We start from the raw sequence: 16,389 nt of genomic DNA, 5'->3' as shown, positions 1-16,389 counted from the left end.
CATATATCTGAACTTTTGTTGATTGTTTTTATCATCCTTTAATTGTGATACTTCAGATGTTACATTTACATAATGAAGAAACAATAAAAATAGGTTACAAATGTCCAATTACATATAAAACATGACCTGATGCACTAATATCTCTGATTGTTCTATGTAAATATGGTGTGTGTAGTTTAAAGTAGATCAAATTTCATGAGATACACCACTCCTAACAAAATATTTTGATTTTTTTCCACATTTAGTTTCAAAGTGAAATCTACAATTTTTTTTAATTACCATAAACATACAAATAGAGATTTTTTTTTGTTTAAATTTTGTTCTACAAAAGAAAAAACGTCACCACAATTTATATAATTTTATTTTTATTGTTTAAATGTGTGTAAAAAATCAATAATAAAAGAAACTATTTTTGAAAGTAGTCATGTTTATTTACTGCCACCCAATGAAATGATATCAGTCACACATGAAAGAAAAAACTGACAGTGTTAAAGGGAATCAAGCTACGGCCCACTAGAATCTACATTTCTGACCAACTAAATGATGCATTCCACTGATGTGGCTACACTGACACACTGTGCAACAGATTCTAACAGTGAAACAAAGTGGTTTGGATGACCTTTCCCCGAGGATATATCCGTACAAGGGCACGCAGAGATGACTTAAGATTACACTATGAGAGGTGGTGTCGCTGCAACTTTTAAACAAAAAATTACGATGGTAGGCACATCTTTGACATTCGGGTTGAAGGAGGAAGCTCATGGTATTCGGCTTTTGTATGAAATTATCGTTCGACCTTAGCTTTTTCCAACCGCATCGAATTTCCCCTAAAATGCATAAGATGTCACGATCTGGTTGAATCGGTTTGCATTCCGGTAATTTCTCCGCTTTGTTTATTTTTTAAACTACATTGTCCAAAGTTGGTCACGTACTGCCCAAGTGGAATGATTTCCTGACGATATGTTGTCAGATAGAGGAACCTGTGTCACAGACCCAAGGTGCAAGGTTACGGATTATCGCCTTGCCCTATTTTACGTATTAAAAAACCACTTACAGCATGGAAATATATGCATAAACTGTAGTAGTAAAATAAAATGACAGGCCAAAACGTGGACTATAAAGCACCGACAGCAGACAACCTGGGGAGTCATCAAATAGTTTATATTTTCGTACGTCCCCATTGTGGATTTGTCTACTCTGATGCGGCGACATTTTATTTTACGTCCGACTCGCTATTAAAAAAATAGAATGACGAAAAAAAGACAGATACTAAAATAAAATTACATAAAACTGTTAATGTGTTAATTTTGCTAATTAGGAAATCGTAGCAAATATATTTGACTAAATGCTAAAGATACATCAGACACTAAGTATTAATTAAACTGATAAAAAAGGGGGGAAATTAAATTGGTACTACAAAATCAAGATATATAGACTTGCCCTCCTAGGCTGTCTGCTGTCCATCCTACCTACGCTGAAATCGAGGCCTGCAGAATTATTGCAAGCCTACATTTGAATTAAGGAGAACAGAAAGCAGTGCTGCTACCCATTTGGTAGAAGCTTCCTTCATCAAGTTTTTACCCCATTTAGCAACATGATTATCAGTCTTAGCTGCTCAGCATGCCTTTACTGGAAGAATGGTCAGCCTGAGGTCAGAGATCAAACTGGTTAGCCATGATGTTTACCAGAGGGTTGATGCAGCCTTGCAGGACCAGCTGTCATTTAAGTCAAGTCCAAAACTGCTACACAGTCGTGTGTGTGGCTTCACAAACCAGAAGCTCTGTATTGTATGCCATCAGATCACGTTATAATTCCTCCGTGTGTGGGATACTACCGTACGTAAAACTCCAATGGCACGGAACCATCACACTAGTGTACTTCGGAACTTTCCGGTTTGGGTGCAAGGTGATTGGGTGTATCTTGGAGAGTCGAATGGGGTTGGGAGTGAGGTGCAGTGGGAAGAGGCTCTAAGGTAGTGGAATGAGGAATACCGAGAGGATTGAAGTTGTATCCACTGGCTCCGTTGATGTTTTCGCCGTATCCACTGCTGACGAAATATTCCTTGTTGACACAGTTGCGCAAAGAGTCTGGAATGCGTCCTACGATGGCTCTCCTAATTTCGCTAGCTGCCATCTCTCTCAGCTCTGTCGAACTAGCGTCACTATACCATGCAGCATGTGGTGTGCATACTAAATTAGGTGCATCTTTCAGGGGGCCTGAAATACCAAATTAATTAGCAAATCTATAAGAAATTAAACATTACCTAATATATTAAACCTAGTGACGGAAACTGGATCTTGCAACTATTACAATACTCACCAGCCAGTGCGTTATATGGTTCGTTTTCGTGAACGTCTAAGGCAGCAGCTCGAATACGACCATCCTTTAGAGCACTGGCAAGGGCATTTTCATCCACGAGTCCGCCACGAGCAGTATTGACAAGAAATGCTCCTAAGCATATAAATATAAAAATAACATCGGTAAAATTTCTTCTTTTGCACTATTGAACAAAAATAAATTGAGAGACAATTTTTTAAAAATACTAACCAGGCCTCATCTGTTTGATAGTATACTCGTTAATCAAATGATGATTGTGTTCATTTAATGTGCAATGGAGGGATACACAATCGCTTTGAAATAATAAATCCTGAAGTGTGTATACTCTTGTCAGTCCCAGAGATTTTTCAATACCATCCGGAAGATAAGGGTCGTAAAATATGACGTTGAAACCAAATGCCTTGGCACGAAGAGCTACTGCTGTTCCAACTCGGCCTAGGAACAAAAAAGAATTAATAGTTACATAACCAACATAAGAAATTAATAAATTTTTTCTCTTTATTCCTTCGATACTGACATATTGGCTCACCTAATCCAACAATTCCCAATGTATCACCACGAATTCTTGCACAGCCGTGTGCCGCTTCCCGTACCTGCTCGGGCCCCTGGAACTTTTTGCCTTCTCGCACCAAATTGGCCAGCCAGTAGGTACGACGATATAGATTAAGGATGAGGCACAATGTTGTATCAGCAACTTCTTCTACACCATAGCCAGGCACATTGCACACTGCGACACCTATGGGTAATGTTTTTGAAGTATGTTAATTGTGCATGGCAACAGATTTCATTTTTAAATAATAGTTATTATACTAAGCAAAAGCTCTAATGTTTCTCTTGGCTTACCTAGTTCTCCTGCTGCTTTTATATCGATATTATCTACCCCTGAGCCAATACGGACAATTATCCTTAATGCTTTGAATTTTTCCAGATCTTCTTTGGTAAGAGTAATGGTGTGCCACATTAAGGCACCCACAGCCTCATTTAGCACCTGTAAAGATTTTTTCAATAAGATTAAATGTAAATTACGAATTTATAAAGTGTTATAAAAGTTCTTGATACTAAAATTGTGGTAATTAAAATAGAAACTTGTTTATCTGAAATTCTAGATAATCCAAAATGGTTTGTAATAAATAAATAAATGAAAAAGAAATGTGTATTGTCATATATACCACAGAATGTAACACACAAAGATCAAACTCTCCAATGTAACTAGAAAGCATTACATCTATTGATTGCAGTGCTCTGAAACTAACCTTATAACATAATCTTTAAATACAGTAAGGATTTATAATTTTTACTGCCTATAATGCAGATTTGATGACTTTCAAGAAAAACTGCTTTATAAACATAGCTTGTTTGCATGATTACAAGTGCTATTTTTTCAAATGATTATAGTCTCTTTCTGCACATTATAGTTCACAAATACCACTTCATTACAGATGAGAGTGCAAAATTTGAACTGCTTAACTTGCATTCTTTTAAAGTCCCACACACAAACATTTTGTTTTGCCATGGAAAGCTCTGTTTTCAAATTCTCAAAACTTGAATTAATTGGATTAAAATTATTGTAAGTGCCATATTTATTAATTTAAAAAAAATGGAAAAATTCCTTATTGTGATGTGTATACCACAAATAGTTTCTTGCTAAAAACAGAAAACAATTTCAATTTTCTAAGCATGTCGAAATGTCTTTACACTGGTGCACACGAAGCACCAAAAGAGCATTCAATCACAGCTAAGTTCTAGTTGCACCAAAACTAACATTAGTACAGTTTATGATAGCAGTTGTGCTTTGTTTCTAACTACAATACACACACAATTATCTGGGCTAATCACTAGTAATGGAGGCACAGATAATCCACAACTGTTTTCATGAAAGCTAAGCAATTTTTCTTTTATTTAGTTTTTAGATAGTTTTAAAATATACAGTAAGACCCCACTGATGCATTCCTAGACAAAACAGCATTTAAATGAGGTCATTTTAACAGAGTAAATAAGGAAAAGGGAACACATGACCAAAAATAAACAAATTTTACTTTAATTTTGTTATATTATTATGAATATTAATATAAAAATATGTTAAATAACACAAACATATGCATACAGAAATGTAAAGTTCATTTTTGTGATGAAGGTCTTAGCTCTTCTGAAATTCTTGTTTTTTTTCAATAAAGTCTAGTTTCATTTGTCTCTTTTTTTCTTTCTTGAAGCAAATGTCAGTAGCAGAAGATCGCATCCAAAACACCTCGTTTTGCTTTTGCACTCCTTTCAAAATCTGGATCATTCACTACAATTTGATTTCAGTTATCGTTATCAAACTTTTATTAGGGAAATAAGAACCCAAAGAATTTCTCTACTGCATTTTCAGAATCACTATTTTCCAGTTGTTTACGAAGTTTTTGTTCTGCCAGTTCTTGAAGGTCATCGGTAAGGCTCTCACAGAAACCTGCAGTAACTCCTCAATATCCTGCTCGTCTACATCTCCTCCTAGTCCTGCTGTATCGATTAAGTTGATAATTTGGTGGACCTAATGATACAGCAATAGGCTCTTCTCGTTAAGAATTCTTTGATATCTTCAGCCATAACTTCTTCCACACTTTGTTCATGGATTTATCAGTTAAGTCTTGTCAAGCAAAGTCAATATTGTCTATGGCAGGAATGGCCAACTTTTGTGCACATAAGATCTACTTTTTATCGTAAAAATGTGTCGTGATCGACTTGTTGTCATAGGCATAGTCTAAGTGGGGAGGGGAAGTGTGAAATACATACTATGTTTATACACTGTTTCAGTACGAAGTGCACTCACTGCTTATGAGTCGAGTTATAACTGCATGCATACAGTTGCGTTCGGTTACAAATATAATACATTAAGTCAAGACATCGCTAGCGATCGACCAAAATTGGCTTGGCGATCGACTTGTTGGCCACCCCTGGTCTATGGCATCCATGATGTTATATATTTTCCAAAATTGCACCAAACAAACATAGATTTAAGGAAAGTTCACCTTTTTGCCACCTTTTGCCGATTGGTTCGTGTTTGTGAATAATGGTAGTATATATGAATCAATGAAATTCCACAATAATTTGAATCAGCATCAATTTTGAGCTTTTTTAAGGTTTTGAGTAGACTGCGTTATATCGAATCAGCATTAAGCGAGGTCTTCCTGTATTTTGAGAACGATAATTGATTAAGCAATTCTGATTACATTTTAAAGCTTATTAAATTCTTCATGTAAACAGAAAAATTAGAAAAATAATTGATCTGGAGCCTTGTAGTTCACTATCAGTACGTTTCACAGAAATCTGTACCAAGTAAATTGCATGTTTGACACTTGTTTCTTTTATTCTATTGAAAAGGTAAAAATACCATAGAAACAGTGAAAAAAATATATGATGTTTATGGTGGAAGGGCTGTAGCAGAATCTACTGTTCAAAAACAGTTTGCTAAATTTAAAGCAGGTAATTTCAACCTTGAAGATGCTCCATGCTCGAGAAGACTTGCCATTATTGAAGAGGACCAGATCAAAACATTATTGGATGACAACCCTCATTACACAACCCAAGAGATAGCAGATTTAGTGAAATCATTGAACAGTATTGTATTTCAACATCTGAAGAATCTTGGATATGTGAATTGTTATAACATTTGGATACCTCACAACTTAACAGAAAAGAACTTGCTGGACTGCATCCCTATTTGCAATTCTCTTCAAAAACTAAATGAAAATAACCCTTTTCTGAAATGTCTAGTGACAGGTGATGAAAAACAGATCTGGTTTGTAACATCATCAGCTAAAAATGATCATTGGGAAAGAAAAACAAACCACCATTAAACTCTCCAAAAAAGGTCATACTCGCTGACTGGTGGGATTGGAAAGGAATTTTGTACTACAATCAATTCTGATAAGTATTGTTCCCAACTGGAACAACTGAAGATGACAAGTGGAGAAAAACATTTTGAATTGGCCAACAGAAAAGGCATTGTGTTTCATCAAGATAATGCCAGACCACACAGTGCATGAACATGCATTCAAATTATTGGAACTAGGCTGGGATGTTTTACCCCACTCCCATACTCACTAGACCTTGTCTCATTGGACTACTATTTGTTCTGGGCTCTGCAGAATTCTCTTCATGATAAAAACTAATACTTTTTGCAAGCTTCCAAACTATGTGGAACAATTTTTTATGGGAAAAACCTAGGAAGTCCTATGAAATGGGAATTATGAAGCTTCCCCATAGGTGGCAACATATTAAAAACAACGGTGCATATATAATTAAATAAAGTTTTAAAACCATTTCTTTTATTTCTCTTAAAAATTGCTATGAACTTTCTGAAAAACCCAATAAATATGAGTGTTGGCCTTTCAATAGTGAGAATTGTACCATAATTTCATTAAAAAAAATAAATAAATAAAATATTGAGATATATAGACAGCTATATGATGAAATGAAATGTGCCTGATGTCTATGCATGATGATGTCCAAGGTGAAGAGTTTCTAAAATGCATCATTAAGGGTGATGAAACCTGGATCTATGCTTTTGAAAGAGGACATCAATCAAGTGAATGGCACTTGATAGGTGAAGCAAGACCACATTAATTGAGATTTTGTTGACTTTTTCTCAGATTGCAATGGCGATCAAATTCCTTCCAAATGGCCAACCTGTCAACAAAGATTATTATTTGAGTGTTTTGCATCATCCATGTGAAGCAATTTGTAGAAAACAACCTGATTTGTGGCAAGAAAACTCTTGGATTTTACACCATAATAATGCACCTGCTCACAATGCTCTTGTCATTTGTGAATTTTTGGCCAAAAATTCAACAAATATGGTTCCCACAAGCTCCATATTCATCCATTCTGATACTGTGTGATTTTTTCCTGTTTCCTCAACTAAAATTTATGCTTCATACTCGCCATTTTGATGCCAGAAAACAATATTCACTGTGAATCCTGGAGGAGTTTCATGAAAACGACTTTAAATCATGTTTAGAGGATGGAAAAAACTGTTGGCATAAGTGCATTGCTATGGGAGGGGATTACTTTGAAGGGAACATAATAATTTATGATGAATAAATTCAAATCTTGCATTTTATTAAACCATTTGAAATTCTTTTTGATCATGGGTATATGCAATAAAAGTGTACAAAGCACTAAGAATGGAGTAGTCTTGTTTCAAGCCTACCAAGGTTAGGAAGTCTGGAAAAATTAAAATGGCATGCTAAATAATCATAAAAGTAGATTTGTACAGTTTTACATGCAAAGATATGTAAAATTGTGTCCTGGGACAGGAAAAAAAACCATTAAAATTTTCACTGTTCAATAAGGTGGAATACTTGATAACCCGGTACTGTATCAGTCCTGATAACACTGAGTTAAAAGAATGATCAAATATAGTGGACAGACAAGTCACAATGTGTAAAAGGCCTTTCATATTAATGCATTGAAGTAGTATTGGTCTTGGGACAATGCCAGATGAAGATTGTTAGGCTTCCTAAATACACTTGTTATGACTGGTGGAAATATTTAAAGCTTATCAAACTAATGGAGACAACAAAGTCTAGATCAGCAGTTGTCCATGTAGTCTATGAGAAAATTTTGGTAGCCCATGGAGAAATTTGGACATTGACTGACTCAAGGTTATGCGAAATACAGTATTATGAAAGAAATGCAAAATTCTTGGTTGCTTTTTCTCACTCATTTTGGTTTCTTTTTATTCAAATCTAAAACAAACACGAAATGACTGTTGTCAATAAATCAATAAACAATCAACAATAAATAATGTTGTGAGTGCAATTGTTGTCCTTCATAGAAGAGAGCCAAGAATCCATGAACTTATTTCAAACAAGCAACAACAAATTTCACACTAATTTGTTTAATTAAAAAAGGGGATTTCATATTAATAAAAGTTCCATTTTACTTTATGATCATTATTCTATAGATGTTTGTATCGTTTAAAAAAATTCATGATAGTAGTCAGTGGGATTCTAAATTGTGAATTTTAGTGGTCTATGAAGTCAGAAAGGTTAGCAACTGTTGATCAAAAAACTGAGACTGAAATGCATCCCAGAAATAAAATTAGTCTTCACTAGACCATCTTTGGCCACCTGCAATATTTAACTTAGCATTACATACCTATGCAACCTTTAACTGTTCATCATACCATCTGGTTACAATTTCTTTTATGAATATACTGACAGTTCACACAGATAATTGTTCATGTGACTCAACTTAAGTCACGTGAGGAGATGACTATCAATATTTTGACAATATTGATTCCCTGTTATCAATTATTGGACAATATTCATATCATTTATACTGATGACTGAGTTGATGTTCAGTTAAAATCTAAAACCAAAATGCAAAAGATAAAACAAATCTGCATTTAGCTTTAAAAGTGGATATCTGGATGACTGTTTTACAACAGATTCAAAAATTGTTTTTTGCTTCATAATTATTTCAGCTCAATCAGCATGTGGAAACTGTAATACATTGTGAGAATGCTATCCATGGAAATACACAGTAAGAGAAAGCAAGCTTTATGAACTGAAAGTGGTCCAAGTAAAACAGAAGACACAGTTAATCAAGAAATGTGTGATACACTAATAGTTGCAAATATACAATGAAAGAAATTGGATGGTCTCTCAAAAATTTTCTACAAAGTTTACAAATAAACCTATTCCAAACAAAGTTTACATAAAAATATTTACCAATTGAATATGCATCAGCTATAGATAAAAACTGATTTAATATTGGGAACTTTCCCACTTGAACAGTGTGAACAAAACAATAGTTTCCAATAGTTGATTTATTTCCAATTTTCCTATGATAAAATTGAATTCCAATAAAGCAGCCACTCTGTCAAACCACAAAGTAAACAATGGAACAATGTCCAACTTTGTAATGATTCCTTACAAATCTTATAAGCGTAAAGGCAAATGACATTAAATCTTTTTTCTACTACTAACTGATGCAGCTCCATATATGGTCACACACAACTTTGCATACATTTTATCCTAAGCTGATCCACATCACATATTTGGCCTATGGCCACCACACAGAGTCGCAGAACATATACAATGTTCATTTCATAAGGTAAACAATTTGATTTTGAAGACTAAGAAAAGTATTTGTTAAAACACTTGAGGGCTCAAACATTATCATGCAAAACATGTTAGCTCTACCATCAAAGCCCGTGTTAACATGTTGGAAAGCATGGATTGAGTTGTGGAAATTCTACAACAATCATTTCAACAGCATCAAAGAGGTGATTCAAAGTCTTAATAGAGAATTGTCTTGCTATATTGCTAATTATCAAGATTCTTTTGGAATAGGGAAAGAGTTCAGCAGTTGCCATAGGATTAAGAAGGTAATTTTTTTTTATTTGTAGTAATGCTTTTTCTAGTTTAATATCATCAATTTGGCGTAATCTTAGGACTAGAAAATAAAAATAAGCCAAGTATCAAGAAACTGGAAACAGCTGGATTACCTCTTACAGAAACACTGCCAAATACTAAGATATATCAACAATTTGCTATGTTAAATCCTGCTCAGACTAGTAGTAAAGCTGAGGAAAAATTAAATTAAAAACTCAGATTTTGATGTTTTACTTAAGTCAGATGCCATTCTATCAGGAAATGAATGCAGGTTCCTTTTGAGTAAAGATTGACTCAGAAAATGTCATCAACTTCAAGTACAGTAGACCCCCCATAACACGGGTTCATATAACACAGCGAAAAAATTGCGATTGTGTTCATATAACGTGCTAAAAAAGACTCGTATAACATGGTAAAACGTCATCGCTGACTCGTGTTGCAACAGGATTGGTCGAATCTGGGCCAATAGCGGATATTGTACAAACTGTTCAGTTTAAACAAGCACTGGAACTACTAAAAAACATTTATTATTCAACAGCCATAAAAATTATATTTCTATTAATGATGTCTCCAAAGTTCAGCGAATTTTTCACAGAAAAATAACTTATCAGGAAACACTCGCCCGCTGTTCGATGAGCTGCTCTGTGACGAAAACAAGCTTAAGCAGTGGTGTCGTTGAACGGTGCACACTCAGTAAGTAATCCTACAATTTTTTGTTTATAGCATAGTTTATATGGATTATTCCCAAAAAATTATACATGATTTGGAAATGATGAGTCAAATTAGTCTAGAATCGATTAATTTTATGGAAGAAAACCTTTCAAACAGCCGTAGCCCCTAAACTGCACAAGTGCCGGGCTATGATTGGCTCATGTATTTAAGTGACCTGTACAGCACGATTCATATAACACAGAACATATCTATCATGTTATAGGGGGGTACTGTATACATCTGCAACACGTTGCAATGTCAAGAGATCTCTCTCTCAGTACAAACTCATTCTGAATAAAAATTGGCACAACATTAATCCCAAACATATGAAACAACTTTTGGTTTCTCACTGTTTCTACAGAGCATGATTTTGAATGTTCATATAATCTTAAATTTTTGAAAATGTTGTTTAAAACACCATAAGATTCTTTTAAATAAAATCATTCACACAATCAAAATGAAAAAGTTGCATATTTTCCTTTTTTTAATTAAGGGCATATGCTCTTAATTAAAAAAAGGTAAAATATGAGCATGCATGTTTTGGGGTTTTAAAAGTATATAAATCTGCACACTAATAATTAGATATACAAACAACCCAATGAATATTACTATTCAAACTTACAGCTAGATTCTTATCAGAATACTATGAATACCAGAAAAATCTCAACACTATCCTTGCATATTCTGAAAACACATTAAGAATGCAAATGTTTTTGGCCTACTTCATAAGCCTGCATCAGGTTTCACACTCTAGATTCAATTTGGTAATGTTCAAAATTGGAATGGTACTCAGTAAGCAACATTATTTAATTTTTAAGATATAGAATGTCATATATTTCTTGCACATTCATAATTAAAAATATATGTATGATACTATGCTTTTAAATTATAAATAATTATGATAAATAAAATACAGCATTGAATGACTGTAAGACAAATAAAAATATATATTTTTCTAATGTTGCAATTGATTTGCCTGACTTGTGATGAAACATTTTTACATGGACTATCATGTAAATATTACCATGTGGACATACAGAGATTTACAGTCTTTACGATTTATGCATCCTCCTTTTGGTAAGGCCTTAAATATGTAATGTTCTTATAATGTTTGTAATTTATGTTCACTGTCCATGTGCTGTAATAATTTGGCCTCTAAGATTTGCAGATACCCAAGCTCAGTCACATAAATGTGCTAAAGTAGTTACTGCTCTGCCAGTCTGCTTGTTAAAGATTTATTTGTAGAACCATTATACACCAATTGTCGGTTAAATCTTTCATCTATCACAAGAAAAGAGTATACTTTGAGTGCTCTTTGCTATTTACTCTATCTTTTGTCATTCCTCAATAATTTGTAAACTAGGAATTCTGCAATAGCATACTCAGATATTTGAATATTTAGCTATTTGTTTGTAAATTGAATTTAGTCTGAGATTGTACTTGACTATTCTAGACTTAAGTGTTTGGAAATAGGGTTGTACAGTCTGGATTCCTGCAGGATTGGCTCACATTATTCTGTTCAAATTTTTTGACTAGGTTTTTTATATATTTTTGTTGTTTAATTTTTTGTGGTGTCTTTCTTATGCACATTGTACAGATATGTCCACCTCCCAATAGTTGAATATAATTTCAGATTTATATACTCCCTATATCTGGCACCATCAAACTTCTTTGTTTGCAAGGCTGAAAATCCTACTGAAAGATTGATGCACTGAGGACATGAAAACAAAATTGTTCCCAGAGCTATGTGCTATTCCAAATAAAGAATTTCAAGAGTCTTTCAAAAATGGAAAAACTGCTAGGACTGATGTATTATTAAGAGTGGAAGGGATAACTTTAAATGTGACGAGATCTAATAACACCTGAATGTTATTTTTTACGTATTAAAATAGTTTGAAAGCTTTTTGGATATATTATAACAATAAAGCATGAAGTTAAAATGATATAAATCTTTACAATAATGTTCATTGATGAATCAAGGCTAACATTTTATAAAAGTCGTGATCAATTCTAAAAGACAAGTCTTTCCTTGAAATTTCCACTTCTCTTATAACAAAAAAACCATTTTTATCATAAATTTTCCTTTAAGATAAGAATTTATGTCAGCCAAGAAAACTGTAGTAAATATTTATATATTTTAGCATTTTAAACATGAAATTATAAGGAAACAACAAGATAATTTCTGAACTGATGAATGCACAACCAACATTTTTCAGAGATTTGATATATTTTTCTCTGATTTAAACAAAGATATACTACATTTTACAGGAATGAAACTATTTTAGGTGCAAAAAGTTGTTGTTATTATTATTATTATTATTAGATAAATTTGAATAATACTTTTCTAGAAAAGTATTATATTGAACATATTATATCATAAATTCATTTTTACTTTAAGCAAATGGATAATGAACTAATGAAGTAACAATATGATTTAATTAATTCGTCGAGGCTTTCCTTTAATTGGAAATGACTGTATTTTATGATTATTTTGCTTTGGAGAAAATAAATAAATAGATTTGCAGCAGTTTTAAGAAAAATCTCTCTAAATAAGGAATATGTACAATGTTCACATCAACATACACAAAATTTATAAAACACATTCATTGTTTAATCTAGATTGAAGAAAATTTTGCAAATAAGTTTCAAACAACTATAGACCGTATTTAATTTGTTAATCTATATTTCTTTTTAACAAATATCATTTTTTAAAAATAAACCAGTAACAAGTTGCTCAACTTTCCTGGCAACATTTAAAATTTTGGTGGTGTCCATCTGTTTTAAAAAATGTATTATAACAGATAAAAAGTTTTTAAATAAAAAATGGCAAAAAAAGCTTAATTTTGACGATAGGGATGAGTTTTATGAAAAAAAATTGTAAATGCCAATAACCAGTAAAATTGTCGTTAAGTCCAACACAGATTTTCCTCCCCATCCCCTCCACCAAAATTTAATAGCATTGATCTTCCTAACAAACAAACCTCCCTGCAAAATTGCAAAAATTTTCCACAAAAAGCACAGAAGTTATTAAGCTTCAAAGAAGATTAACAAAATCATTCTTCCCACACACACCAACACCCATACATAGAGAAGAAGCACCTGAATATTTATGCATTTTTCAACATTTCAAGGTGTCCTAAGTTTAAAAATTAAAAATCTGGGGAGGGTCATTTTTTGCCAGATCGCCATACTTTCCCTCAGTCATAACAGCTGGGAAAGTAAAAGTAAAAAAAATCTTACTTCTTATTAGCATATATTTATTTCTGTACATATTATTATTATTCAGCCTAGTGTTTATTAATTTTATTTGAACTTTAGACTTTCTGGATAGCAACAAATAAAATTTTTCTAATACAAATTCCAATTAATTAGTTATTTCTGTTCTATTGTCGAAGTAGACATTATTTTATTTTAAAAGTTTTTTATTTTACTGCAATAAAACTTTGAAAACAAACAGAATTATTTTTTTATTACAAGAGATATAATTTCTAAATAAAGATGCTTATCATTCTGATACATTAAAGAGTAATTTCACATTTCATGTTTCATCTACAACAATTGTTGCTAGGTTTTGTTTTTTACTATGCTTTTCCTGGATGGACAACTATGCCAAATACTCAAATAACTTAAAGTTGCATAAATATTTGGCAAATTCTCAACAATTTAATAAAATTAATCTCTATTATCTTCTCTATTTTTAAATTTTAATAGTTTAAATGTAATCAATCAATTTATCATCACGAATAAAAGTTATATAGCCACTTTTTTTAAAGCAAAGTTTTATTCTGAGATCAAAATAAAAAAATTAACCTTAGAGTTAAACTTTATCAGAAATTTTGAGACTGGTGTACTTTCAGATTTTATTATAAAACTTACATGCACACATTATTTCTAAAAAGCTGGCATGAATAATGGCAAATTTCCAATAAGCTATATTTATATTTTTAAAATTTGGGTCAATCATATATATATATATCATGTCTTTATTATATTGATTATTACACATAGGTAGTTTTTCTATTTAACTATGATATATTCCAGATACAAAATAATAATCATTATGTAATACAAATGAATAAAATGCTGTAGTTAAAATGAAAAACAGTTACTGAATTGATGAAAACTTTAATTTTATAATAATTGAATAAAATGATGAACTATGCCCTCTGTTGGATATTCAGCCTTATCTGTGAACAGGTTAATTCATTATGAGCAACAAAGATAATTTATCAAAGTAGCTGTAGTAATATGATATCAATGCATTTATTAAAAAACAAAAAGAAGAAAAGAGAAGGAGAGAGATCCTTTTATTCCCTTTACAAAGATTTTTATTGCAAAAAACTATATAGTTTTATTAACGAATTCATTATCTGTATAAAAATTTATTCTGTATTGAATATAAATAATTTATTTATTTCAATATTGATAAATATTTAATAAATTTTTTTATTTAAAACTATTTAATCAAGTAGAATAAACAAAATCAGCAGTTCTACTAGTTATAAATGCTTGTTTAAAATATAATTTCACTATATGGTAATTTATAAGCTGTAATAATAATAAAATGGTGCCTCATATTTCAAATTTGATTCATTCCAGGAGACTTGTTCAAACTCTGAATCATTTGAAATCAGAAGCAATTTTTCCCATCAGAAATAATGAAAAGTCTATTGTTTAGGATCTGGGAATGGATTAATTAACATAATTTAAAGTTTATTGAAATGGGTATTTGTTGTTTTAAGTAAGAATAACAGAATCAAATCCCCCTAACAATAAATAAAACACATAAATACTGTGTAATAAATGAAAATTGCATTAATTAGTTGCATACTGTGGACTTCGGCATCTTAAACATGGCCACAAGATCTACTGTGCATATATCATCACTTTCATGCTTATAAGTTCCTTTTTCGTTTCAATCGTTGATAGATATTACAACCTTCCTCTTAAACTTCATTGCTTCCACGCACTTCTCAAATACTATGGTTAATAAGTAATGATTATATTGTGTTCAAGAGAAAGTTTTTGCACATTATTAACAGCCGCTGTTACTTGATATTGAATGTTATAATTAAATCACATATTATAAAGAACAATCTCACATTATTGCTATTCTCAGACTGTTTTTTTTTTTTTTGTTTAAAAGCTTATTTAAACTTATTTCTTCACATTTTGCTTGAACAACATGAAATTAGGCTTTTTATCTGAAGAAATTTTATTGGGCACATGCTTTTGAGTTTCAGAAAGGATATAATAGCATACACACAATAAAAGCAATTCATAATGTGTATGGGAAAGATGTTACTAAACTTTGAACATTAAAAAAATACTGTTCAAGAAATTTTGAACTGAAGGATAAAAAATGTATGGGATGTCTGAAAGCCGTCAATGAAGAAAATTACAGTAAGAAATTGTAAAAAAATCGATGAGTAACAAAAAATAACACCGTAGGCACAAAAAACCTTACACATGTTGTTTCTAGCAAACAAAATTAATAGGCACAAACGTTTTCGGCCGTTTTGAAAGGCCTTCTTCAAGCACACCAAAAATAAAGCAATAAAAGTACGAAAGGCATATTGTAACACAAGAGTGAGAGACAGAGACAACTTGAATGCACAAAAGGTTGTGTTTACGCTTTTTTGAGTGCATTTTTCATTGTGTGAGCAGTTTGAACTTCAAAGCATTGTTCAAACTCCAAGGCAAATTTTTGTCAAATTTAGTTTTCAAACTCTGAAACATTGAAGTTAGGGTCTTTCAAAGTATGAGGTACCACTATATTAATAAACTAAATATATATTCTGTTCTGTATTGACTTTTTTTGAAATGAGTTCAGTATTTTACACCTACCTCCCAACACATAGATATACATACTTATATTTGATTTTTACAAAGATGTTTACTAGTTTGAAATAAATTAAAAGAAAAAAAACATAAAAGTAACATAATTACATAATTGAAGGAA

At 32.0% G+C, this 16,389-nt stretch overlaps 1 protein-coding gene across 4 annotated transcripts in view; it reads right to left on the bottom strand.

Annotated features, from left to right (window-relative positions):
• Positions 1-407: 407 nt before the first annotated feature.
• The window catches only part of CtBP (C-terminal binding protein), an 84,690-nt gene continuing 68,708 nt past the window's right edge, over positions 408-16,389 (bottom strand). The window contains exons 5-9 of one of the 4 annotated variants that reach the window (XM_067269169.1): positions 3,181-3,325; positions 2,855-3,073; positions 2,548-2,772; positions 2,320-2,457; positions 408-2,216 (exon numbers count right to left, since the gene is read on the bottom strand). In XM_067269169.1, the coding sequence (XP_067125270.1) occupies positions 1,870-2,216; positions 2,320-2,457; positions 2,548-2,772; positions 2,855-3,073; positions 3,181-3,325 (1,074 nt within the window). In that variant the 3' untranslated portion in view covers positions 408-1,869. The remainder of the gene's footprint in view (positions 2,217-2,319; positions 2,458-2,547; positions 2,773-2,854; positions 3,074-3,180; positions 3,326-16,389) is intronic. The other 3 variants (XM_067269170.1, XM_067269171.1, XM_067269172.1) reach the window with 3 other exon arrangements.

Source organism: Centruroides vittatus, unplaced genomic scaffold, assembly GCF_030686945.1.
Source record: "Centruroides vittatus isolate TY-2023 unplaced genomic scaffold, ASM3068694v2 contig_347, whole genome shotgun sequence".
NCBI lineage: Eukaryota > Metazoa > Arthropoda > Arachnida > Scorpiones > Buthidae > Centruroides > Centruroides vittatus.
This window is presented reverse-complemented; position numbering and strand designations above follow the sequence as displayed.